The sequence below is a fragment of the Urocampus carinirostris genome, chromosome 20, assembly GCF_059441175.1.
Source record: "Urocampus carinirostris isolate Australia breed hairy pipefish chromosome 20, RoL_Ucar_1.0, whole genome shotgun sequence".
NCBI classification, from domain to species: domain Eukaryota; kingdom Metazoa; phylum Chordata; class Actinopteri; order Syngnathiformes; family Syngnathidae; genus Urocampus; species Urocampus carinirostris.
The window spans coordinates 29,205,422-29,231,459 of record NC_142368.1 but is presented as its reverse complement, the minus strand read 5'-3'; the positions used below and the strand labels follow the sequence as shown (position 1 = coordinate 29,231,459).

The following is a 26,038-nucleotide window of genomic DNA, read 5'->3' as shown; positions in this document are numbered from 1 at the left end:
AAAAATGCGCATTTATACCTGAAATTTAGACATTCTCAGTTGCGCGCCGTGTTATTTAGAGGCTTTACAGTAGCGCATCTCCTCTTCTCTTCTGCTTCGTGTGTCAGTGAGTGTTTGCGCGGCGCCTCGCAAAGGAGAGATTCGTGTTTTAACGCAGCCAACAAAACACACGCGTGCGATAAATGAACGAATCATGACGGCTTCTCGAGCGAAAAAAAATCACGTTCTTTCCAGCCAGCATGGACAGACGAATGAGACTTTGAGTAAAAAAATGACCGTGCTGTTTTGTGCATTATGCCTTGAGAGCGTTGTACCTCGCACAGCAAGTGTTAAACGTATTTACAAGATGGAACATGAATTCAAGGATGAGTCTGACATGGCGAAGACATTAAAACGCGCAGTGTCCAGGTACGGCAAACTTACACAGACCCTGAAAACCTTTGTCACTGCTAAAAACACCACCACAAAATCAAGCTATCACATTGCTCAGTGCATAGCAAAGCACAGAAAACCATTTACTGATGGCGAATATTTTAAAGAAGCGTGTGTGTGTGCGTGTGTGCGCGTGCCTTCTGCTTTGCTGCTGTTATTTCAAGTTTTGATATTTAACAAGATATCGTTGATGAATGGTCTAGTAGCTGTTTTTGATTGTAGTTCATTGTTAATGAAGAATAGTTGATTCTGGTTAATTCTTGCAGCAAAATTTGAAGTCATGGATGGCTACAGGTCTTTCCACTTGTTATTCACATTCATTTTTTAGTTGATTGATGAACAAGAAGAGTGGAAGATAAATTGGTGAGTTATAAGATTAAAATGTATATCCATGTTGTATATTTGAACTGGTGTAAAATTACAGCTCTGTTGGATATTAAAAAAATGTTGTGCGAGTCATTAATCTTGGTGTGGCGTACTGATTTACAAGGACAGTTAAAAGTGACACTTTACACCGAAAAAGGTTGCTGACCCCTGTGCTAGTCAATTCAACTCGTGAAACACGACGGACGCGAAGAAAACATTTTGACCCAAGTCCACAATTAGTGTGGTAGCAGTTCACACTTTACATAACAAAAAAGTGATATGACACCGTAGGGACCTCGATGGTGAGGTAGCAATTAAAACCGAAACATGGAGTCACCAACGACGATAAAGGGAACTCAGAAGAAGGGTAAGCCACTACATTATATGTTTTTATTTGTTATTTGGGTTTTTAAGTTTGGAAACGTAACCTTGTTTCTGGTAGCTAGCTGATGTTTGCTTTTTAGCTGATTAATGACTGCACACGCATGTGTGCGTGTGAGATACTTTTTATTTCAGTTAAATCCTCTTAAGCAGTGTTTAATTGTGCTTCATAAAAAAACCTCCACTTTCACACAATGTTGGTAGGATTGAACATCAAGTTTCAATTTTGTAATTTTTTTGGTAAAGTCTGAGTGATTAAGCATAACGTTAGTCTCTGGTAGCTAGCTTGATGTCTTAGCATTTGTTAGCTTAATAGTGACTGCTTGTGTGTGAGCGAGATTCATTTAACTGAAATAAAAAGTAAAAATTACATTTATTTTGGCACAGCATAGAAAAAAGTACCAACAACTAATTAACAAAAGGGAACAACAAATTATTAGTACCAAGAAAAAAAAAATAAGCTGAACAATACAATAATAATTATAGACATGTGCCTGGAGGGAATAGGGTTAAGGTTGTACTTTATAAAAAAGCTCAACTCCCACACAATTATGTTAATAAGTTTAAGATTATGCATCAAGTTTTACTTTTCTGACAAAGTCTGAGTATTGTGTCCTTGTAAATTGTGCCATAATAATACTTAAACTATACGTTTTTATCTCATTAGAAAACAGCAAACAATGACTAACTTCATGATGAGAAAGAGACATCATGCTCGCCATTGCAAGCAGCTATCATCAATGAGATCCCCATTGACATGCTCACATTTGTGCATTGCAAGTTCTAACCGAAGGAAGGTGAGTGAGTCAGTGAGCAAAGGTGATAGTGGTTACTTTTTCCATGTTAATGTTGAAAATCATATTACTAGGTTTTCACATTTGCGTTTATTTTAGGTTTCAAAAGCCCATGTCCCTTTAAACAATTAAAAAAAAACTTATTTTACATTTGCAAGTGTATACTATTGATTTGTATGTATTTTGTTAATTGTCATGTTATTCGACAAACACTTGGAATGTTAATGATGATACGTGTCATTGGGTTTTCAGATTTGCAATGATTCCTTGTTCCAAAAACTCTTGTCCTGCAGACAACAAATATGCCTTTTTTTTTGCACTTTATACACACACACATATACATATTCACAGTTGCAGGTGTATAGCATACATTTGAAAGTATTTTGTTTTCCATTTGACAAACACTAATTTTTTTAGTGTTTAATATTAGAATATTCTGTCTTGGGCACTATGTTCTTATTTGTCCACAGAATTTGATTTAAGAAGAGGAAATCAATGTTTTCTTTAATTCCATTCATCGAAAAAAAAAATCGTCATATACTTATGAAAATAATCGCCAGTTGCATCCCTAATTTTAAACTAAGTAAAAGAAGAGTACTTTTGTAAAAAATGTCACAAAATACTGCAAGCGACAGTGCTGCACGGACAGAAGTGCGCTGTGTGCAAAATATTGCCCACCCCTACCGCTCACCCAATCAAAATGCTCTGTGTGCTTGGCTGAGCATTCTGGGTGTTTACTTTTTCTTGTGTGGGTTTGTAACATTTTTTTCAACATTGAATTTACATTGAACTTCCATATAAAGGAGTCCTTAGTGACGTACAGCCAAAACGGGGTGTGTTTGTGTGACTCTGCGACAGTAAACTGCCGTAGGGATTAGGCTCTTTGTATACCGGACCAAACCATTCATACATATTGTTCAACGTCATATAAAATGCGAGTCTGCTATTCGTCACAGCATATGCTGCTGAACTACCTCAAACAAAGACTTTCTCCTTTTTCATTCAGCCCAGAATACTCCTGTGCTTGGTAAAGACTTTACAAATAGGTGACACAATACTATATCTATTTTGCTGTAATTATTTGCTATGGGTGCCAAGGCTTTTAGTGATGCTTAAGGGGAAGCAAAAACATGATTCAGATTTACTTTATTGTCGTTCGTGTACACGTGTACACAGAACGAAATGTCGATACATCTGACCCGCACAGTTTCCTTGAGCGTCAGCCGGGATAGATAAGATTAACCATGTCTTCGTCAGCAGTTCGTCATCTCCCGGTTCGATGCCACATCCAGTTGTTAAATGGTCCAGTTTATTGTCCAGAGAGCGAACGTTGGAGAGGAAAATGGATGGAGAGGCGTTTTGAAGGGTTTAGCCTTTAGCCCAGTGGTTAGCCCGGCCCGACAACCTTGCTTTCTCGTCTGGTCACGCCACTCTCTTGCCACTCTGCTTCGCTGCTTTGTAGGCCGCTGGGTCTTGTTGACATAGCAGTCCGTGGTTAATAAACACTCCCGAGTGGTCGTAGCACCAAGCGCTTGATGTCTGGATAATCGCATATCCAGCAAAAAAAACTGCGATCGTATATTCATCTGCAGTTTGAGCCGACTTTGTGCGCAGTCAACCGCCGATAACCCATGAAACGGAGCTTGTGATTATGAAGATATAGAAAGCGAATTGCTAACCTGGCTACCAATCGACGACCGGGTCAATTATTAAAAATAGGGAGGCAAGTACTGCAAAGAAAGCTTCTAAGGGCATGACAATCCTAAGTAGTACAAGTAATAAAATCTGTTTATTTTTAATCTGTCGTCTCCTCATCTTCTCTGCATCGACCCCCCTAGTCTACTCGACCAGCACCAGTCAAAACACACCAAAGATCAATTATTTTTTTTCCTTTACAAATATATTTATATATCTATCTTTCCGTCTAACCCTGGTCATATCCCTCGGGAGGGTTGACCAACAGCAAGATAAACACATACAAAAATTTTAAAAAAGGGAGAGAACAAAAACACACATTAAAATTTTGGGACCATGGCTGACCTAAATGCCTAAACACCCTAACAAGTTAAGCACGTTGGTCATGCTTTCGTCCCTCCAGATGATACGGGACACAAGAAAGTGGCCGCGTCACTCGAGTCAGGGTGACACAATACACTCTTCTATTCAACAGCAAGGTCCGACAGCTTTCACTGGTTTACTCCTGCAGCATCATACGGGTGCCCTGCCCATCCCTGAGAACGCATCAAACATCCCACCTATCTCAAAAACATTTAATTTCCCTCTCAAATCTGCATTCAGGCTCCAAGTATTTGCACCATATAACACAGTCGGCACAATCACACTCTCATACATCCATCCATTGTCTTCCGCTTATCCGAGGTCGGGTCGCGGGGGCAGCAGCGTTAAAAGGGAAGCCCAGACGTCCCTATCCCTAGCCACCTCATTCAGCTCATCCGACGGGACCCCGAGGCGTTCCCAAGCTAGCCGAGAGACAGTCTCTCCAATGTGTCCTGGGTCGCCCCCGGGGCCTCCTGCCGGTGGGATATGCCCGGAACACCACCCGTCTGTCGATCTCCCGTTCCACTCTACCCTCACTCGTGAACAAGACCCCAAGATACTTGAACTCCTACACTTGGGGTAACACCTCCTCCCCGACCCGGAGGGAGCATACCACCCTTTTCCGACTGAGAACCATGGCCTCGGACTTGGAGGTGCTGATCCCCATCCCAGCCGCTTCACACTCGGCTGCGAATCGCTCCAGCGAGAGCTGATGATCACGGCCTGGGGATGCTAACAGCACCACGTCATCTGAAAAAGCAGTGATGCAATGCTGAGGACCCCAAACCGAAATCCATCCCCACCAAGGCTGCGCCTAGAAATTCTGTCTGTAAAAGTTATGAACAGAATCGGTGACAAAGGGCAGCCCAACTCTCACCGGGAACGAATCCGACTTACTGCCGGCAATGCGGACCAGACTCTGGCACCGGACATACAGGGACACAGCCCGGATAAGACTGTGCGGTACCCCATACCCCCAAAGCACCCCCCACAGGGCCTCCCGGGGAACACGGTCGAATGCCTTCTCCAAGTCCACGAAACACATGTAGACCGGACAGGCACCCTCAAAGACCCTGCAGAGTGTATAGAGCTGGTCCAGTGTTCCACGGCCAGGACGAAAACCACACTGTTCCTCCTGAATCCGAGATTCGACTTCCTGGCAGACCCTCCTCTTCCGTACGCCTGAATATACCTTACCAGGGAGGCTGAGAAGTGTGATTCCCCTGTAGTTGGAACACACTCTCCAGTCCCCCTTCTTAAAGACAGGAACCACCCCAGTCTGCCAGTCCAGAGGCACTGTCCCTGATGTCCACGCAATGTTGCAGAGGCGTGTCAACCATGACACGCCCACAACATCCAGAGCCCTAATAAACTCCGGGCGGATCTCATCGACCCCTGGGGCCCTGCCACCGAGGAGTTTTTTGACCACCTCGGTGACTTCAACCCCAGTGATACGAGAGCCCAACCCAGAGTCCTCAGGCTCTGCTTGCCCAGAGGAAGACGTGTCGGTGGGATTGAGGAGGTCTTCGAAGTACTCCGTCCACCGATTCACAACGTCCTGGGTCTTGGTCCGCAGCACTATACACAGTATCGATGGCACACCGCTTCCCCCCATACGACACCGGATGGTGGACCAGAAATTCCTCGAAGTCGTTCGGAAGTCGGCTTCCATGGCCTCGCCAAACTCCTCCCATACCAGAGTTTTTGCCTCCGCAACCGCCGAAGCCGCATTCCACTTGGCCAGCCAATACCTGCCAGCTGCTTCCAGAGTCCCACAGGCCAGGGAGGCCCGATAAGACTATTTCTTTAGCTTGACGGCATCCCTCACCGCCGGTGACCACCAACGGGTCTGAGGGTTGCCGCCGCAGCAGGCACCGACTACCTTACGGCCACAGCTCCGATCAGCCGCTTCGACGATGGAGGCACGGAACATGGTCCACTCTGACTCAATGTCCCCCGCCTCCCTCGGGACATGGGCAAAGTTCTGCCGGAGGTGTAAATTGAAACTTCTTCTGACAGGAGATTCTGCCAGCCGTTCCCAACAGACCCTCACAACACGCTTGGGTCTGCCGGGTCGGGCCGGCATCTTCCCCCACCATCGAAGCCAACTCACCACCAGGTGGTGATCAGTTGACAGCTCCGCCCCTCTCTTCACCCGAGTGTCCAGAACATGCGGCCGCAGGTCCGACGACAAAGTCGATCATCGAACTACGGCCTAGGGTGTCCTGGTGCCAAGTGCACATATGGACACCCTTATGTCTGAACATGGTGTTCATTATGGACAAACCATGAGGGGCACAGAAGTCCAATAACGAAAAACCACTCGGGTTCAGGTCAGGTGGGCCGTTCTTCCCAATCACGCCCCTCCAGGTCTCACTGTCATTGCCCACGTGAGCGTTGAAGTCTCCCAGCAGTACTAGGGAGTCCCCAGGGGGCGCGCTCTCAAGCACACCCTCTAAGGACTCCAAGAAGGGTGGGTACTCCGAACTGCTATTTGGTGCATAAGCACAAACAACAGTGAGGACCCGTCCCCCCACCCGAAGGCGGAGGGAGGCTACCCTCTCGTCTACTGGGGTGAACCCCAACGTACAGGCGCCGAGCCGTGGAGCAACTAATATGCCCACACCGGCTCTGCGCCTGTCACCAGGGGCAACTCCAGAGTGGAAGAGAGTTCGACCCCTCTCGAGAGGACTGGTACCAGAGCCCAAGCCGTGCGTGGAGGTGAGTCCGACTTTATCTAGTCGGAATTTCTCAACCTCACGCACATCAAAATGGCGGCGCCCTCTATGGCTGCGGCTGGATCTGCTCCCGACAGTTTCTCACATTCTAGTCAAAAACCCCAATCTTCGACTCAGTTTATGAGGGCGAACAAAGACAACTCTAACTGTAGATTAATATACGATCGCAGTTTTTTGCTGGATATGCGAACATCCAGAAATCCAGCGCAAATTTCGACGATCACTCTGGAGTGTTTACTTAGCCTCGGAGTGCTACGTCAACAGAACACAGCGGCCTACAAAGCAGCGAGTAAAAGTGGCAAGCGGAAGCGCTGTGACCGGGGAAGGAAACGAGGTTGTCGGGCCGGGCTAACGGCTCGGATGAAGGCTAAACCCTTCAAAACGCCTCTACCATCCATTTTCCTATCCAACGTCCGCTCCCTGGACAACAAACTGGACCATTTACAATTGGAATTCTCATCGAACCGCGAGTTGACGAACTGTTGTGCTTTAATTCTGATGGAGACATGGCTAAACTCATCTTTCCCGAATGACGCTGTTAGCATTGTGGGGCTAACTGCTTTCCGCGCCGATAGAAGCGACGAGCTCACCGGCAAAAGAAAGGGTGGCGGTCTATGCATTTATACAAACAACAACTGGTGTAGAAATGCGAAGATAATCTCGAATCACTGCTCACGAGACATTGAACTTTTGACGGTGATCTGCAGACCCTTCTACCTACCGAGGGAGTTTAGCGCGACCATCATTACTGCCGTGTACGTGCCCCCCAGAGCTAATACGAAGGAGGCAATGGACGTTCTCTTCCGAACTGTGAGTGAACTGCAGCATGCTTACACCGAGTGCATTTTTATTGCGGCGGGGGACTTTAACCAGGCCAATATGAAAACAGTTCTCCCGCATTTCCATCAGCATGTAAATTTTGCTACAAGAGGTAGGAACACATTAGACCTGGCCTACACAAACATCAAAGGTACATATAAAGCAGCCCCCCGCCCCCACCTTGGCTCATCAGATCACCTTTCTGTTATGCTAATTCCAGCATACAAGCCCCTGCTGACCAGAGAAAAACCTACAGAGAAGCAGGTGAGGGTGTGGTCTGAGGGGGCAATGGAGGCACTACAGGACTGCTTTGATTGCACTGATTGGGACATGTTTAAATCGGCTGCCACTTACAACAACAAAATAAATATAGATGAGTACGCCATTTCTGTGTCAGCCTATATCAGTAAATGTGCAGAAGACGTCAGCAATACCAAAACTATATGCACCCGTGCCAATCAGAAGCCCTGGATGACTGCTGAGATACGCAAACAACTAAAAGTACGGAACCTTGTCTTTAAATCTGGTGACATGGAGGCGCTGAGATCAGCGAGGGCTAACCTGAACCGTGCTATCAGACTAGCAAAGCGAACGTACAGTCAAAAAATCCAGGAACGTTTCCTCAACAAAACCAACACCAGGGATATGTGGAAAGGCATTCAGGCCATTACCAAATACAAGCCAACCACCGCCCCAGTGCAGGACACTAGCATGGACTTTCTGAATGACCTCAACAAATTCTTTGGAAGGTTCGAGGCACAAAACGGCACCACTGCAGCGAAAGCGGTTCCAAATCAGGACGAAAGAGCACTCCACCTGGACTCATCTGACGTGAGGAAGACCCTGAGAAGGGTCAACACAAGGAAGGCTCCAGGCCCGGACAACATTCCGGGGCGGGTACTTAGGGAGTGCGCCGATCAGCTGGCTTGTGTACTAACAGACATTTTCAACACCTCGCTAGACCAAGCCAAAGTACCATCATGCTTCAAATTTGCCAACATCATCCCAGTGCCAAAGAAACCCCAGATCTTATCATTCAACGATTACCGGCCCGTTGCACTGACTCCTATCATAATGAAGTGCTTTGAGAGACTGGTTAAAGAGCACATCACCTCCAGTCTCCCCTCCTCATTCGACCCCTTTTAGTTTGCCTACAGGACAAACCGCTCCACCAGGGATGCCATCTCCTCTGCGCTTCACCTGAGCCTGACACATCTAGAGGAGAACACCCATGTGCGGATGCTGTTCCTGGACTTCAGTTCAGCATTCAACACCATCATCCCACAACATCTGGTAGACAAAATGAGACTCCTGGGTTTCAACACCCCCCTGCGGAACTGGCTGCTGGACTTCCTCTGTGACAGACCCCAATCAGTGCGGATAGGTCAGAACAGTTCAGATGTCATCTACCTCAGCACGGGCTCCCCCCAAGGCTGCGTCCTAAGCCCCTTGCTGTTCACCTTGATGACACACGACTGCGTCCCTAGGTCCGCCACAAACCACATCGTGAAGTATGCTGACGACACAACAGTGGTGGGCCTCATCAGGGATGACAACGACCTAGCCTACAGAGAGGAGGTGGAGCAGTTGGTGGGCTGGTGCAGGGACAACAGCCTGGTCCTGAATGTTGACAAAACTAAAGAGATCATTGTCGACTTTAGGAAAAACCAGCCCAACCATGCCCCACTTTGCATCAACAACAAGGCTGTGGAGGTTGTCAGCAGTATCAAGTTCCTAGGGGTGCACATTACAAACAAACTCACCTGGTCCGTGAACACTGCATCACTGGTTAAGAGGGCACAGCAGCGCCTGTACTTCCTGCGGAGGATGAGGAGAGCCCACCTGCCCCCACCCTCCCTCATCACATTCTACAGGGGCACCATAGAGAGTATCCTGACCAGCTGTATCTCTGTGTGGTGTGGAGGCTGCAGCGCTACCGACTGGGGTAGTGTGAGGAGGGTAACGAGGACAGCAGAGAAAATAATCGGGACTACACTTTCCTCCATTCAGGACATTGGCCAGAAGCGCTGCCTATCCCATGCTAAGAACATTACCGGGGACCCCTCTCACCCCCATCATGGACTGTTCACTCTGCTAGCCTCTGGGAAGAGGTTCTGCAGTGTGCGGTGCAGGACCACCAGGCTCCGCAATAGTCTAGTCCCCCTGGCCATTAGACTGTTAAATGGTCAATCTAACATATAGTTAACTTAAATCTAAACGGCTGCTAATCTGACCTTTTGCACTACTGGCAGTTTTTTATAGCTTGCCACTCATTGCACATTGCTCTCTGCACTTTGGTAATTACAGCGGTATTGTCACAGTGTTAATGTTACTGTGTACCTGACTTGTTAACCTGACTGCTCATTTTGCACATCTGGTTAGCTACTCTTCTTGCACTATCGGCACTATGGTAAAATACTATACGTAGCCAAAATACAATACAACTTTATTTATATCTGTACATTCAAGGAAACTGTGGGGGTCAGATGCATCGACATTTCGTTCTGTATACACGTGTACTAGAATGACAATAAAGTAGATCTGAATCTGAATCTGACACTCAGGCTCCTTCCCCGCCAGAGAGGTAACATTCCATGTCCCAAAAGCCAGTTTCTGCAGCCGGGGATCGTCGCGCCAAGGACCCCTCCCTTGGCCGCTACCCAGCTCTCTTCGCACCCAACCCCTTTGGCCCCTCCTACAGGTGGTGAGCCCCCGGGAAGAGGGTCCCACGTCGTCCCTTCAGGCTGTGCCTGGCCAGGCCCCGTGGGTAAGGGTCCGGCCACCAGGCGCTCGCCAGCGGACCCCACCTCCAGGCCTGGCTCCAGAAGGGGGCCCCGGTAACCCGCGTCCGGGCGAGGGAAATTGAGGACCAACGTTTTGTTTCATCATAAGGGGTCTTCTCTCATACAGTCCCCTCTTCTCTCATACAGTCAACAACTTTCCACCCACACCATACATTACCATCACCTGCCACAAACACCTCTCTATCAACTCTGTCATACGCCTTTTCCAAATCCACGAAAGCCAAACAAACATCCTTGCCTTTTGCTAAATATTTTTCACACACCCGTCATACTGCAAACACCTTATCCATACATACGCTTCCTTTCCTGAAACCAGTCTGCTCCCTTTTTCCTCTCACTCTCTTAATCAAGACCTCCATACAGCTTACCCGGACAACAAACTGATACCTCTCGAATTGCTACATTCATACTTACCGTGCGCTCTCCGTTCCTATTGACTCTGTATACATCGGACTTTCAGTACAACTCTGAGTCCTGCCACGTGCAAAAGTTTGCTGATGACACTGCGATCGTGGGATGTATCAGAAGTGGGCAGGAGGAGGAGTACAGGAAATTGATTCAGAACTTTGTCCAATGGAGCAACGCAAACCACCTGCACCTGAACACCACCAAGACCAGGGAGATGGTGGTGGATTTCAGAACTAAAACTCACCCAGTTCCTGTAACCATCAAAGGAGAAGGTGTAGAATTTGTCCAGACCTACAAATACCTGGGTGTGCAGCTGGACAACAAACTGGACTGGACTTCCAACACAGAAGCTCTATGTAGGAAAGTTCAAAGCTGACTTTACTTCCTCAGAAGGCTGGCCTCCTTCAACATCTGCAAAAAGCTCCTGAAAATATTCTATGAGACAGTTGTGGCAAGCGCCCTCTTCTATGCGGCAGCGTGTTGGGGAGGCAGCGTCATGAAGAAAGATGCCTCTCATCTCAATAAACTGGTGAGGAAAGCGAGCTCTGTTGTGGGCACAGAGCTCGACAGCCTGACAAAAGTAGCTGAGGGATGGGCACTGAAAAAGCTGCGGTCAATCATGGACAATTCATCACATCCACTACACAACATTATATCCAGACAGAAGAGCAGCTTCAGCGACAGACTGCTGTCACTGTCTTGTACCACGGACAGACTGAAGAGATCTTTTCTTCCTCATGCCATCAGGCTCTTTAACTCCACCCGGCGGAGTAAAGGCCCACACTAAACCACACCCCTTACTGCAATAAAAGTATGGTAATATGCAATGTATGTATTTTATGTAGCACTATTTAAATACTCTATACAACACGCTACAGTGGGTATTAGCATGCCACATTGGGTATTTATATATTGTATTCCTTTTGCTTTATTATTGTATTGTTGTGAGCGAAGGGATGCTGCAGGAAATGTGAATTTCCCTGCGGGGATGAATAAAGTATCTATCTATCTATCTTATCACCTTTACCATTATACATGCACTAAACTAATCAACAGGAACCACACCACTTAAAAAGCATACATTCAATGCGTACTAGCCAGTCAATCATAGCCGTGCCACCTTTTTTCAAGCATTCAGCAGTACAACCATCCAACCCGGGCACCTTCCCCCCTTTCATTTCTTTCACTGCCTCTTGCACCTCCGATGTTTCCACAGACTTTACATTTAAATCACTCAGCACGGGCATTCTCCCCATAGCACCGATCGTCTCGACTCTCACTTCTCTCCCATCCTCCACATTTAGCAACTTCTCAAAATACTCTGCCCATCTCGTCCTGCCTGCACTACTGCTACCGTCCTCATCTTTCACTTTCTCTTCCTTTCCAGACTCGCTCTTTCTTACTCTTTTCACTTCTTTCCAGAACACTTTTGTCCTTTCCTCAAAGTTCACTCCTCTTTCGACACCATTCATCATTTGCTTTCCTTTTAGCTGCGTCCACTCCCACTTTTACCAACCTTTTCTACACTTTATACCTTTCATACGCATCACCACTCTTATCTTGCAGCCACTCCTCAAAGGCATGTCTCTTCTCTGTCACAGCCTCTGAGACCTCATCATTCCACCATTCCTTTCCTCATACCTCGACCAACTTTTCTCACTCCACACACTTCTTTTGCCCTCCTCAACACTGCCTATTTAAACCACTTCTCTTTAACCTCTCTTTCCTTTTTTGCCTTATTCAACTCTGATATTTTCACCTCTTCCCTCACACTCTTCTTATGACTAGCCCTCCACGATCCATCTATTCTCAGTTTTCCTTCTACATAAAATGATCAGACATACCATTCATTTCACTTCTGTAAACATGCACATCCAACAATCTACTTCACATCCCTTTCCTAACCACCACATAATCCATCAGTGGTCTGTCCACCATCCACTCTGACAAAGGTACACTTATTCATGTCCCTCTTTTAAAACAATCAGGGATCAGAATGGAGATTTTCATTTTCAGCTGAAATAGCCAGGGTCCAGGAATAAAGCAGGGCGGAGCGCAAACGACCCCCTTTCTTTGCCTTGCTGTCTCTGAGGGAGTAGAGATAGAGGAGAGGATCCCCAGTCCCCTCGCTCCCTCCACTTTAGTCGCCTCTTACAGTACGCAGCGGATCACGGTGGGAGAATTCTCACACCTCAGATAGGGAAGGGCCTCTCACCACAGGATTATATATATTTATAATGATATTTAATCATGTGCAGACATACAGTATTACACAAAAAGTAGGAGTATTTTGTTAATTTATTAATTTTATTTGGGGTACTGGGGCTTTGGAACTCAAAGATTTACAATGGTTATTTTATTACTCAACAAGCGGGAATTTCACCTGACAATCCCTACCAAAGAACCAAATAATATCGTATCCTGGGGGTCTACTGCACCCCAATTTGATCTGATTACCTTTCACAAAAAGCGAATGACGGTTTTTCTGGGGCTCAAATCTCTATCGATCAAAAATGTAAACGCGGCAGGAGGCTTCCGGTGGCGCTGTGTGGTAGACGGCAGCAAGGGAAGTAGCTCTGGCAAAAATCACTAAAGACTAATACCTACTAGGAAAAAGACAGAAAGGGTACAATTTGTAACTCATATAAAAAAAATCACTTTAGGAAATCATGGTCAAGAAGGGGAGACTTGTTGAGGAAACTGGCGCCAAGGAGAAAAAGATCGAAGGAGCAGAAGGAATGTCATCGGTCGACGAGGGACGCGACTCAGCCATCCTCCAAGAAATCCGTAAATTAAGGCAAGAACATGCCGAAGCAACCAGCGAGAACAAGATTGCCATGGCAAGACTTGAAAAAAACATTGAAGAGCTTCTGGAGCGCACTGCGTTGCTGGAGCAAAGCGTGGAAGGCATGGAGGAGCTACATGCTAACACGGAAGAACGAACGATACGACTAGAAAAATTCACAGCTTTCCTGCTCCAACAAACCGCCAAACTAGCAACAAAGTGTGAGGACTTGGAGTTAAGATCACGACGGAACAACATTCGAATACATGGCATTCCGGAGGGTGCCGAGAGGAACGACACAATCGGCTTCAAAACAAACTTCGTGAAGTCGAACATTCCGACAACTGGACATATGGATTTGCGCATTGAGAGGGCACACCGCTCACTGGTGAACAAGTCTCAATGTAAAGCACCGCCACGGGCAATTATCGTACGTTTCACTGACTACAGAGTAAAAGAATCCGTGATGAAAAAAGCATGGAAACAGAAGAAGGCAAGACCGTTTACTTCAACCAAGACTACACCACGGAAATCCAAAAAAAGAGGAAACAAGTAAGGGACGTCATCAAAAAGCTAAAGGAAAAAAAACGTAAAGGCACAATCCCCATATCCCGCCTAGCTGAAGATGTTTTTGGACTCAGGAATAAAAACATTTTCTACACTGACGGAGGCAGCAACATTGCTAAAAGAAATGGGGATCGAAGTGGAAGAAGACAACACGGAGACATTTCAAAAGATGTTGTCAAAGAACATTAGGACCACAGCGACCGGAACGAGAGGAAGGCGAAGGAACACCCCCATCACAGAAGGTGACTTACAAGCTCTCATGGAGCAAAACAAAGCTAAATTCTGATTTGGGGTGAAGGAGTAAGGACCATTTCTGCCCTTTCTGTTAAGTATTCAATAAGTTAGAAGTAAGTAAAATTACTATCTTTAAATTAAAACAATATTTGTTTTTTTTGTATAGAGCTACACTAAAATATTTAGTTAGTTATAACTATGGACAACTGTACAAAAGTTGTCCACGCACTGAGTGCATATTTCCAGGAGGGTAGCCACAACTCTCAGATTGGACTCTTGGAAGACATGTGTTTTTGTTTTTTGGGTATGTTTTTTTTTTCTTTTTGGTGGGGTATTATGTGTGCTTGTTAGCATGTTTGCTAGTTAGTTGTTTTGTTTTGTCAATGGAGGTGTTAGTAGTTAATGTAATGTTTTTGTATGCCTCAAAAATCAGTGGGACTCAATATAAATCATGAGCAATCTAAATATTGTTTCATATAATGTACATGGGCTAAACCACCCCATCAAGAGAAAGAAGATATTGAATCAACTCAAGACATTGCAAAGCTCAATAGCCTTATTACAAGAGACACATTTGACAGAGATTGAACATAGGAAGCTAAAAAGAGAATGGGTGAACCAGGTGTTTTACGCCTCTTATGGTAAAAGAAGGGGAGTAGCAATTTTACTTGGAAAAGGGGTGGCGTTTCAAGCCGAAAAAGAAGTAAAGGACAATCTGGGGCGATATATAATGATTATAGGGTCAATGGCCGGTAGGGAAATATCAATAATGAAAGTTTATGCACCAATTGAGGAAAAGGGGACATTTTTTCAAGTATTAGCCAAAGTAATAACCAACTGTGCGAAGGGAATGTTACTTACAGGAGGTGACTTTAACACTGTACAAAATGGCAAAGTGGACAAGTATCCATCAGTACATGGAACAAATACAAAGAGGTCAAGGATGTTAAATAACATAACTAAAGAATTGGGATTGATAGATCCATGGAGAGAGAAGAAGCCCCAAACTAAAGACTATACTTTCTATTCAAACCCTCATGGCAGCTATTCAAGAATTGATTTCTTTTACATTTCAAGACAACATATGCATACAGTAGTGGAGTGTGGTATAGAGAATGTCATTATAGGTGACCATGCTCCAATTACTTTGAAATTAAGTTTAGACAATGAACCACATTTTAGGTATTGGAGGATGAATGTATTTCTTCTCTCAGATAAAAACGTAGTACAAGAAATAAAACAGTTTATAAAGGAATATTTTCAAATCAATGACAACGGGGAGGTTTTTCCATCAATATCATGGGAGGGAGGGAAAGCTGTAATAAGAGGGAAAATAATTGAAATATCTTCCCGACTGAAACGAACCCGATTAAAGAACCAGAAGGAATTGGAGGATAAGATTAAGGAACTAGAAGAAGAACATAAAAAAACACCAAATGAATCCAGATTACAGGTATTAAAAACAACCAGAAGCAAATTAGATGAACTTTTGACAAATAAGGCAGAAGGGGCTTTGCGTTTTATGAACCAGAGATATTATGAAATGGGCAATAGAGCCAGTCGATTGCTCGACTTCCAACTTAAAAAGGCCCAAACAGATAGAATTATATCACAAATAAAACATCCTATCTCTAAACAATGTTTAGTAAAACCCAAAGGTATTGCAGAAGCATTTGCAGATTATTATAAAGATTTATACAGGGACTCAGAAAATGACTTGGATAACTACACGGCACAAAACTTTTTGGGAAAACTACATTTTACCAACACTAACAGGGGGGGGATACATTAGAAATTACTCGCCCCATTACAAAACAGGAAATACAAGATGCAATAAATAACTTAAAAATAAATAAATCACCAGGAACGGATGGATTCCCTGGGGTATTCTACAAAAGCTTTAAGGAAGAATTAACACCAGTACTGCATAAAGTATTTAACTATGCGCTAACAAAAGGGATCCCCTCAAATCATGGTCAGAAGCCATCATAACAGTCTTGCACAAAGAAGGAAAAGACCCAATATTGCGTGAAAGCTATAGACCAGTTAGTTTACTGTGTAACAATCTAAAAATTCTTACAAGCATACTGGCAAAAAGAATGCAGAAATTCATAGCGGAATTAATTAGATATGATCAAACAGGGTTTATTCCGGGAAGGCAGGGTGCAAACAATATTAGAAGGATACTAAACATAATTAGCGCACAAAATCTAAGACCCAACCCTCTATGTTACTAAGCTTGGATGCACAAAAGGCTTTCGATAGGGTAAAATGGAGCTTTTTACATCAAACCCTTATAGCTTTTGGCTTCCCTCAAAAATTTGTAGAATGGGTGAAAATAATCTATATAATCCTAAATCTCGTTTTAGAGTAAATGGTCACTGCTCAGATTTCTTCGATATCAAAAGAGGAGTCTGGCAAGGGGACTGTTTAAGTCACCTTCTTGTTTGCAATAAGCATAGAACCACTCGCGGAATCAATAAGACAAAATGAGCAAATAAGGGGGATATTAGATGAAGGAGGAACAGAACATAAAATAACATTGTTTGCAGATGACCTGTTGGTAATGCTGCAAGAACCTTCGTTATCAATACCACCACTGTTGGAGAGCCTTACAATATATGGAGAAGTAGCTGGGTATTTAAATAATGAGAGCAAATCAGTAGCAATGATGATATCGGTAAAATGTCCAACAGATGTGATTAAGAGATTTGATTTCAAATGGACAAATAAAGGGTTTAAATACTTGGGGGTGACCATTACACCACAATCCACACAGCTGTTTGATGCAAATTATGGAATGTTGATAAAAAAAAATAAGGAAAGTTTTGGAAAGATGGGAAATTTTGCCCTTAAGCCTTATCGGAAGGATAGAAACAATTAGAATGAATATATTACCAAGACTATTATTTCTGTTTTAATCTCTTCCTCTTCTGATCCCGGCATCCACATTTAAGATGTTAAATAAATTGATAACAAAATTCCTTTGGCAAAACAAGAAACCTAGAATAAAATACAAAACCCTGTTAGCGTCTAAAGAAAAAGGGGGCCTAGACCTAGCCAATATTAAATATTACTATTGGGCAGCTCAAATTAAAGCACTTATTTTGTGGATTACTACAGACAAAGATACGATATGGGTGGACATGGAGCAGCCATCCTGTCCAAATATGCCTGTGGAATCGTTACCATACATATCAGTCACGAGGTGGAAGAAATTAAAAATCCAGAATGAATGGATTAAGGGAACTATTAAAACTTGGTCAATACAAAAAATATATATATCAAGATCTATGAATAGGGCTACAAAAATAGCGAAAAACCCAGACTTTAAACCTGGGGTTATGGAGGTAGGATTTCAAAAATGGGCCCAAAAAGGATTGATGTTAATTACCCAAGTATTTGAAGGACAGGCAATTAAATCATTCGACCAACTCCAACAAGAATTTGACCTACCTAGAAACGATTTTTACAAATATTTGCAACTAAGGCATTACCTCCAGAAACATGATGAATGGGGGAAAATATTTAAGGAGCCAACTAAAGTTGAGGAATTATTAATATCATATTCAAAAGGACAATCAATAAAGGGGGTTATATCAAAACTATATAAAGCCCTGAGAATGGATCTCAGTAATAATGACATGGTGGTTAAGGAAAAATGGGAACAAAAAACTAATGTAGTGATAAAAGACAACGAATGGGTAAAAACATTGAAAGAGGGACACAAAATAACCAACAGCCCGACATGGAGGGAGTTTGAATGGAAAGTAAAAAAGCGATTCTTCTATACTCCCTCTATCACTTCAAAATATAAAAATACCTCAAATCTATGTTGGCGTAACTGTGGGGGGGTCGGAGACTTTACGCATATTTTCTGGAATTGCACTGTAATATTAAATTTTTGGAGAAGTATCCAGACAGAAATAAAATGAATTATTGGCTGGGAGTTGCGGTTGGACCCAATGGCCTACATAGTGGGAATTTTGCCAGAAGAATTACTGTCTGGTCAACAGAAATATATACTAAAAGTTATTCTTCTGGTAGCAAAGAAAATGATCACAGTGTCCTGGCTGAAACCACAACCCCGTGACATAAAACAATGGAGAGACAAATTAAAGCAACTGTACATTATGGAAAAAAACACTGCAAGACTTCAACTGACATTTATTTTTTTTCCTGTTGTTCCTTCTGTTATTTATGGTTGTGTCAAGTGTATATGTTTTGTATTTGTGTTGATGTATGATGGTGGAATCGAACCTCTGTCAGAATTTGTGTGAGAAATAAAAAGTTATTAAAAAAAAAAAAAGTAAACGCAATTAAAAAAACAAAGGAGAACAAGGTTACCTTGATTGGAAGTAGGCCACAGTAAGAAGATTAATTTCATTTGAGAGTCTAAAGGCAATAAAATGGACAACAGTAGCAAGGCATTCGACAATGATATCACAGCAAAGCTTGTAAGCTTTTATCAAAGGAAACATATTCATGTTTTAATGTCATCATATTGTAAAACAAAATATAAAATCTTGGTATAACATTTGAAGGCACCCACATTTAAAATATATATATATATATATATATATATATATATTTGCCTCATAAAACATACTTACATGTTTATTTTCTTCTTTCAGTCCTGCATACTCCTTGTTAAGACATTTCTGTTGAACACTGCGTGCATCTTCCCGGATCTTGGCCTCATCCAGAAGGACGGACGTCTGTTGGAAAACAGAAGTTTAATGATTAAAACGCTTAATTAAATGCCACCAAAAAGATCATCTCTTCATGTGTACCTTATCTAAGGTTTCCTGAACTTTCTTCCTGCTCAGCTCGAGTTTCTCGTTTGACTTCTCCAATTTTTTAATCTGTTTGTAAAATATGTTTGCAAAGTTATTCAAACACAGGGTGGGGTATATTAATAAAATAAAGATTCAAAGAATAATACAACACCCGATTTTCTATTTGTAGTGAGTTTTCTTTTTCTTCGTCAAGTAATTTTTGGTACGTCTTCTTCTCTTCCACCATACTTTTATACCTTTTTTCAGCTTCTAAAATTTGACTCTACAAAAAAAAAAGTGTTATCAAACTGTGAACTGCATGTAACATTGTAACTTTTTACTGTACCTCCAATTCATGAGTCTTTTTCATTGTACAATTAACAGTTTCAGCAGTGTCCTTTTGAGTTTCTTTCAGTTCTTTGGTCTTGTTTTTGAAATGCAAACAAAAATACAGTATTAAAAAGTGTCACATTGAAGTGTGCTCATGTTTTATTCCGATTTACAGGCGTACTTGTTTCTGGAGATCATTAATTCTACTGAGTGCATCTTCTTTCTCTTTTTTAAGTGCTTGGATTTTATGAGACAGCTGTGCTTCATCCACTAGAAACAGTAACAATGGCTTTAAAATACTTTAACATACATAAAGTTACCTTGTGAAATTAAAACTTACCAAGATATTCCCTTCTCTTTACCTGCAAAAAAAAAAAATTAGTAAAGCGAGCGATTATTCAATAACACAATAATACCCTCCCGCATTTCATGATGTAAATGCTACATTGTAAAGTGTACAATAACTTGAAAAAACACTAACTAAAAGAACGGTTTTCCAGAAGAAGAAGGTGAAGGTCAGTACGCCAACCACAGCGGTGATGATGACTGCTTGCCAAGGACAGCCAAACAGGGATTCCCCGGGCTTCCACTCCTCTGGCAGAAGTGAAATAATCTGAAGGTATACATATGATTGCTCAATTAGGGAGATCAATTCCAAAACGATGTGTGCTCAACATGGTATGGAAACTCGTATCCTTTTGGGAAATTTTCAGTAAAGGAACGCACGAAAAGGCACAAAAAAGATTTTGAACCCGTGTTCACAATTAAGGTGTAAAATAAAAATGGAACAGATCGTATGGCCATCTGCCAAGTAGGAAACTGCATGTAAAAACGATCACCCAATATTCACTTACTAGCATCGAAATTATAGGTGCAGACATCCAATTTTTTTGGGGGGGGTTGAACAAATTTATTGACACTAATAACAGCAAACAAACAATGTGAGGTTTGAACAACTCTTTTCGACAATCTTAACAGCAATCAAGCGTATTCACAATTTCGTTATGTCTGGCAATATGACGTTTTAACATTTTTTTCTGACATTTTAACATCTTTGTTAGTGTCAATAGATCTGTCCAGGCCAAAAAACTAAAAATGATTTACGTATGAAAAAAACAGAAAATTGGAAATTTGCACGCTGTGTAAATCATTAGCGAGCGGTGACTTAAGACGCATAGGCAAACGTGCTTAACACGTTAGCCTATCAATGAGCATATGCAACGTTTTATTTCATACTTACATGTTGAAGTTCCTTTAGTAAAAACATGTAAACAGGCTGGACTTCCATGAAAGATTGTGCTAGTATATCACGCTCCATGTTTTTCTTTTTTAAACAATTGACGGTTGCTAGCTTGTGAGATTGTTAGCTCAACGGGGACTTTTTTGTGATGAAGAAGACATTGAAGCCCAACGATTGTGGATATATTTTTAAAAATGTAGAAATGAAACCTAATCAAAACTAAAATTGATATCGGAAAAGGTTGTTGTGCAGGCTGCGAGCAGACCCGGATACGTAACGATAAGAAACGCGAAACTGATACGAATTCAGATTTTTTGTTTTGTGTAAATACAATATCAAGGTACATCGGTTAACATCAGTCAACATGTGTATCAATGCAAAAATAAACCCGATCGTTTGTGCGAGCAAGCAGCTAAGCAAAAGCTGTGTTGAACTTCGGCCTTCAGTCAACAGACGGGGGCCAATGAGCGTGAGACGTTCAATAAAACTCGGATTTAGGGGGATGGATGACGTCAGACATTTGACTCTAGCGTAGTAATGTGCTTCATTTTGACGAATGGTCAATGACAACGATTGTACATGTAAACATAATTATTAGATTCCGATTTACTTTCAAAAGTTCTTTACAGTGGTGACACAGCTTTTAACATTAATACGTTCCAGGTTGTCTGATTTGGTTGAAATCTGAAAGTATTTTTTTCATTATTACTTAATAATACTCATTAAACTGTTCTGGTCCATATGAGAAGTCCCATCTAACCAGCAAAGTAATGCTTTTTTGAACATACATTGAACATCCTTTTTTTCCTTTATTTGTAATGTTTCCCGAGACTGGGAGGTTGCTGGTTCAAGCCTCGGCCGAGTCATACCTAAGACTTACAACAGTGTTACTAATTGCCTCCCTACTTGGCGCTCGGCATTAGGGGGTTTGGTCGCCTAATGACTCCCAATACATCAGTTGAGCGAGGGGGCTGGGAATCCCCTCCTCTGTATCAATCTCCCAGAAAGTCAGAAATTACTCAAGGCACCTCCCACTGGGGGCATATGGCTCCAGTATGTGTGTATGTAATGTTTTATTGGTCCCGCATTGTTTTCCCCAAAAGATTGGTCTCGTCACAAATAAACACTTGCTGAGGAACAAATTATTCAAGCTTTATGTACTGGGCAAGTTTGATTACGTATTTGTTTCATTCTTCTCCTCGCCATACTTCAGAACGATTGCAATCAACTTCTACTTCACTTAAAAGCACTTTATTACAGATGGCAATTACCTTTCTCACTCTAGATTTGTGTTAGGTTCTCTTAACTCTTTTGAAGAACCAACAACCTATAAATGGAACAAAACTGTTTTTTGGGCTGGAATTTCCGCTTCTCCATTTCTAGACGAGGAATAGATACAAGTTCTTTGTTTAACCCCATATGAGAAGTCTGTCAATAAACAAAGCAACATGTCTTCACGATGTCCCCAGTCACTTAAATATGGAATGCCACATATCATTAGAAAGCTTAAACTCTTGGGAATGAAGATATATTTTAAAAATGTACTTATCAATAAAATCTCACCATCAATCTGAAACAAGATAACCAAAATCTATAAAGCCGGTATAACTCATTCTGATAGTCAGCTAATAACATGATTTGACCATGTAAAACACACGATAACGCAGACAGATAAAAATCCTCCTAAAAGCATTCCTGCACTATTTGATGATCCCTGTTGTAATTGGTTAGTTTCGCTTTTTAACTCCCCTTTAAAAATAAACAGACTCTTCAGATGATTTCCAATATGGCCGTTAATCAAAAGGTCAGAGACTGACACCACTCTCAGCCAATTGCAAGCTTTTTTTCCACGCTTTTGGCCCATAAAAAAAACCTATGAGGGCCTGTATTAAAGAGAAAAAAAAAGACATGACTACTTCGGATTCAAAAATCTTTAGCCAAGAGTGACCGATTCAAATGTTGCTTGACACATTGTCTAGCATATTCCCAACATAGTATTATACATATTTAAATCAGGGCCAAAAATAAAAATGCGTAAAGGCCACCCAGGATCTATTTTTACGCGCGATTGTCATGAGCAAAAGTGGACAATTATTGATTAACTTATTGAAAAACAAGTCAAACTCTTTCACAATGTCTCTAAATTGCCCAAAGTAAAATACACGGTTGCAAAATGTTTAGGGCTGTAAACTAGTCATCTCCAAATGGCCATTTTGGGAAACTTTTTGACATACCTTTCGAGAACTGTAAAATAATACAATGTTTAGTTTTTTAGATTGAGCCCAAATTTGACCTGGGACCAGGTAAGGCTTCATGCAATTGTCCCACCAGTTTTCCAGCTAATGCTACACTCGTCTGTAGGTGTTTGATAACAAAGAATAAAACCCTTCTATTATGTGTGTTCCAACTTAAGATTAATTAATGTTGGTAGCATCTGCAGTGATTATTTGGGACAAAACTTCAGTGTTTTACCTTTCAAAAGAGACCAGAACCATCCATATTCTCCAAACGGTTCAAGAACAGCATTCAATATACTTAGGGTACTCCTAGGATTGGGAGTTTAGGTGAATTTTACTGGAAAATTAAGGGATTGATAGATAGATAGATAGATAGACAGATACTTTATTCATCCCCGAAGGGAAATTCACATTTCCAGCAGCATCCCTGAGCTGAGAACAGTACAATAATAAAGCCAAAAGAATGCAATATACAAATACCCAGTGTGACGTGCAAATGCCCACTGTAGCGTGTTATATAGAGTAACTAAATAGTGCTACACAGAATACATATTGCAGTAAGATTCGGTAATATCCAATGTAGGTGGTGTGGTTTAATGTGGGCCTTTACTCTGCCGGGTGGAGTTAAAGAGCCTTAAACTTTTAGATCAGTCACTATTCTTATTCTAGCCTTGTGACTTTTCTGAACTCTTCCAAAAAACAACAACATATAATAAGTTGAACAGTACTTCCTTTTGGTCTGAACTTGCCACCTCTCTACATGACTAGTCATGAGATGGATATAAGTTCTCTGTTTAAACCTTTAAACCAGTCACTTTTAATTCTAGTCTTGTGTGTGTGTTTACCCAACTCTTTCAGACAAAATCAACGTACAAGTTGAACAATACCTTCTTTTTGCTCTAATTCTCCGCCTCTCCATGTTTAGTCACACGATGGAAAGTAATTCTCTATAATCTGCTACAACTTGCTTTTAAAGTAAAGCACTTTTGATCACTTTCGACATTCCCCTTGCTGCTCGTCCCCACACTTATCTTTTTTCAGAACATCAGAGTTTGTACGCCTTTTTCATGGGCAAATTCAAGCACTTTAATCGTGTCCAGTATCTTCAAAGAAAGTAATGCAGTGTCGATCAACAATAACTTTTTTCTTACATTGATGACTAAAATAAAGTCACTATCTTGCTGCTAGCACATACTTTGTGCTATTTTGAGCTGTTCCTATCCATGGTCTACAATCTTTTTGTGTCAATGGGCTACAATAAAATTACATGAATTCTGCCATTCTGCTTCTGTCACACTTCTTTTAAAACAAGGAAAGGGCTCTATACGTGTTGGGTAATTGGGAGGTTTAATATGGAAGACAAAAAAAGTAAGGACTGTATGTATAAAAAGTCAAGTCAGGTCATGTTTATTTGTATAGCCCTTAATCGCAAAGAGTTTCAAAGGGCTGCACAGATCAAAGACCATCGCAAACTATTATTACAGACTATTATGACACCATCCCCTGATATTGTCAACATAAAATATAGGTTATTCATATGCTATATAATAGAAGTGTGTTTTAAGCTTAGATTTAAACATTTCCACTGAGGTTGCAGATCAAATATTGTTTTGACAAGGCATATTTTTTTGTGTGTTTTTCAGAGCTACTGTATCCAAACTGGGTAAAAAAGGATTTTAAATGTTTTTTATTTAATATTTATATTTATCTCTAATCATTATTTATTTATAGCACTGAAGAGATAAATATTTTTATTTTATTGTTTTTTGCATTTTCCGGATTTTTTGTTGTTGTACGACTTTAAATCTGTTCTATGTGTAAAAGGCTAAAATTGTTTTGAATTCTACAATTCTTTTTGTAGACCTCTGAATATTTTAACTTATATATCATGTTTTTTGCAGGGATACCCTGCAAACATAAAATGACTAAATAATTTGGTGCATAATGTTTTATTATTATTGATAATTTATAATTAAAAAACAAAACATCTGAAGAGCTGTTTGGGAGCTGAAAAAAGCCAAAAGCCTGTTTTCTAAATAGAACTGTCTTGAGTGGTACCAGTAGGGGGTGGCGATGCTTCAAATGACAACTTCATAATGATAAGCTTCCAGAACAGGCCTGTGAGCATTTTCACGCACTTTAAAAAAATGTAGTTTCAAAATGTTAAGCACTTCTTCCAAATTCAAGCATTTTCCAGACCTTGAAAACACAACATCAAAATCCAAGCATTTTCAAGGATGTCAAGCTCCCGTACAAACCCGGGCCACAATACTTATCTAGGTTCTCCAATACAGTTTGACCTTGTGGTGGAGGTGAAGAGAAAATAAATATATCAAGCACGGCATAATCTAACCTACGAGTTGTTATACAACAAGCGACTGGCATCCTCTTTTCTTCTTGGCAAACATTTGTAAGGATTTCGAGCACCTGTACAAACCCTGGATAATCATAAACAGCGAGAGCAGTACCAAACATTCGAGACACACGAGACACAATGTTCGGTTCGACGGGAGCTGTTGGAAAGCTGAAAGTCAGTTGAAAGCAAAGGTAAACTTTCTTGATATTTTTGGTCGGGGGTTAAGTTAGTCGAGTGCAGAGGTGTTCGAAAAGTGAGGCATCATTGTGTTTGAACTTACTGCCTTAAAAAGAAGTAACAAAGAAACAGCACATCCCTGAGACAAAATCTTAGCTCTTGATACTTACAATAATGGTCCATCTCACAACTTTAGCTGTGATCGAAGTAGCAGCCCAACCAAGGAAAGTTAACATATCGGAGATAAATCCCACTTGATACTCATGAATTTTAGACAAAGGGTTGATGGAGTCCAAAGACCCTGTAAAGAAAAAAAAATGGATGACATAATGGAATTGGAGAAAATCTGACTCCAGTCATTTTGCATAAGTCATTTTAAGTTTCTGCTGAAAGACGTTTTCTGTTTCCAATCGTGACCAAGCATGGAAAATGAGTTTATTTTCTCTGTAGTAAAACAATCATTTTTAATACCAAGCATTTGACTGGACTGGCTGGCAACCAGGGCAGCATGGCGGCGCACTGGTTAGCGCGTGT

General features: G+C 41.8%; 1 protein-coding gene across 9 annotated transcripts in view; it reads right to left on the bottom strand.

The window, feature by feature from the left end:
- Nucleotides 1-26,038, bottom strand: part of mia3 (MIA SH3 domain ER export factor 3) — a 54,778-nt gene that overhangs the window by 20,754 nt on the left and 7,986 nt on the right. For all 9 annotated transcript variants that reach the window (XR_015848307.1, XR_015848305.1, XR_015848306.1 and 6 more), the window contains exons 8-15: nt 25,675-25,805; nt 19,976-20,107; nt 19,835-19,856; nt 19,676-19,764; nt 19,511-19,588; nt 19,337-19,447; nt 19,180-19,251; nt 19,000-19,104 (exon numbers count right to left, since the gene is read on the bottom strand). Coding sequence is in view for 5 of the 9 variants with exons in the window: in XM_088325385.1 (XP_088181511.1) it covers nt 19,000-19,104; nt 19,180-19,251; nt 19,337-19,447; nt 19,511-19,588; nt 19,676-19,764; nt 19,835-19,856; nt 19,976-20,107; nt 25,675-25,805 (740 nt within the window). In the remaining 4 variants the exon portion in view is untranslated. The remainder of the gene's footprint in view (nt 1-18,999; nt 19,105-19,179; nt 19,252-19,336; nt 19,448-19,510; nt 19,589-19,675; nt 19,765-19,834; nt 19,857-19,975; nt 20,108-25,674; nt 25,806-26,038) is intronic.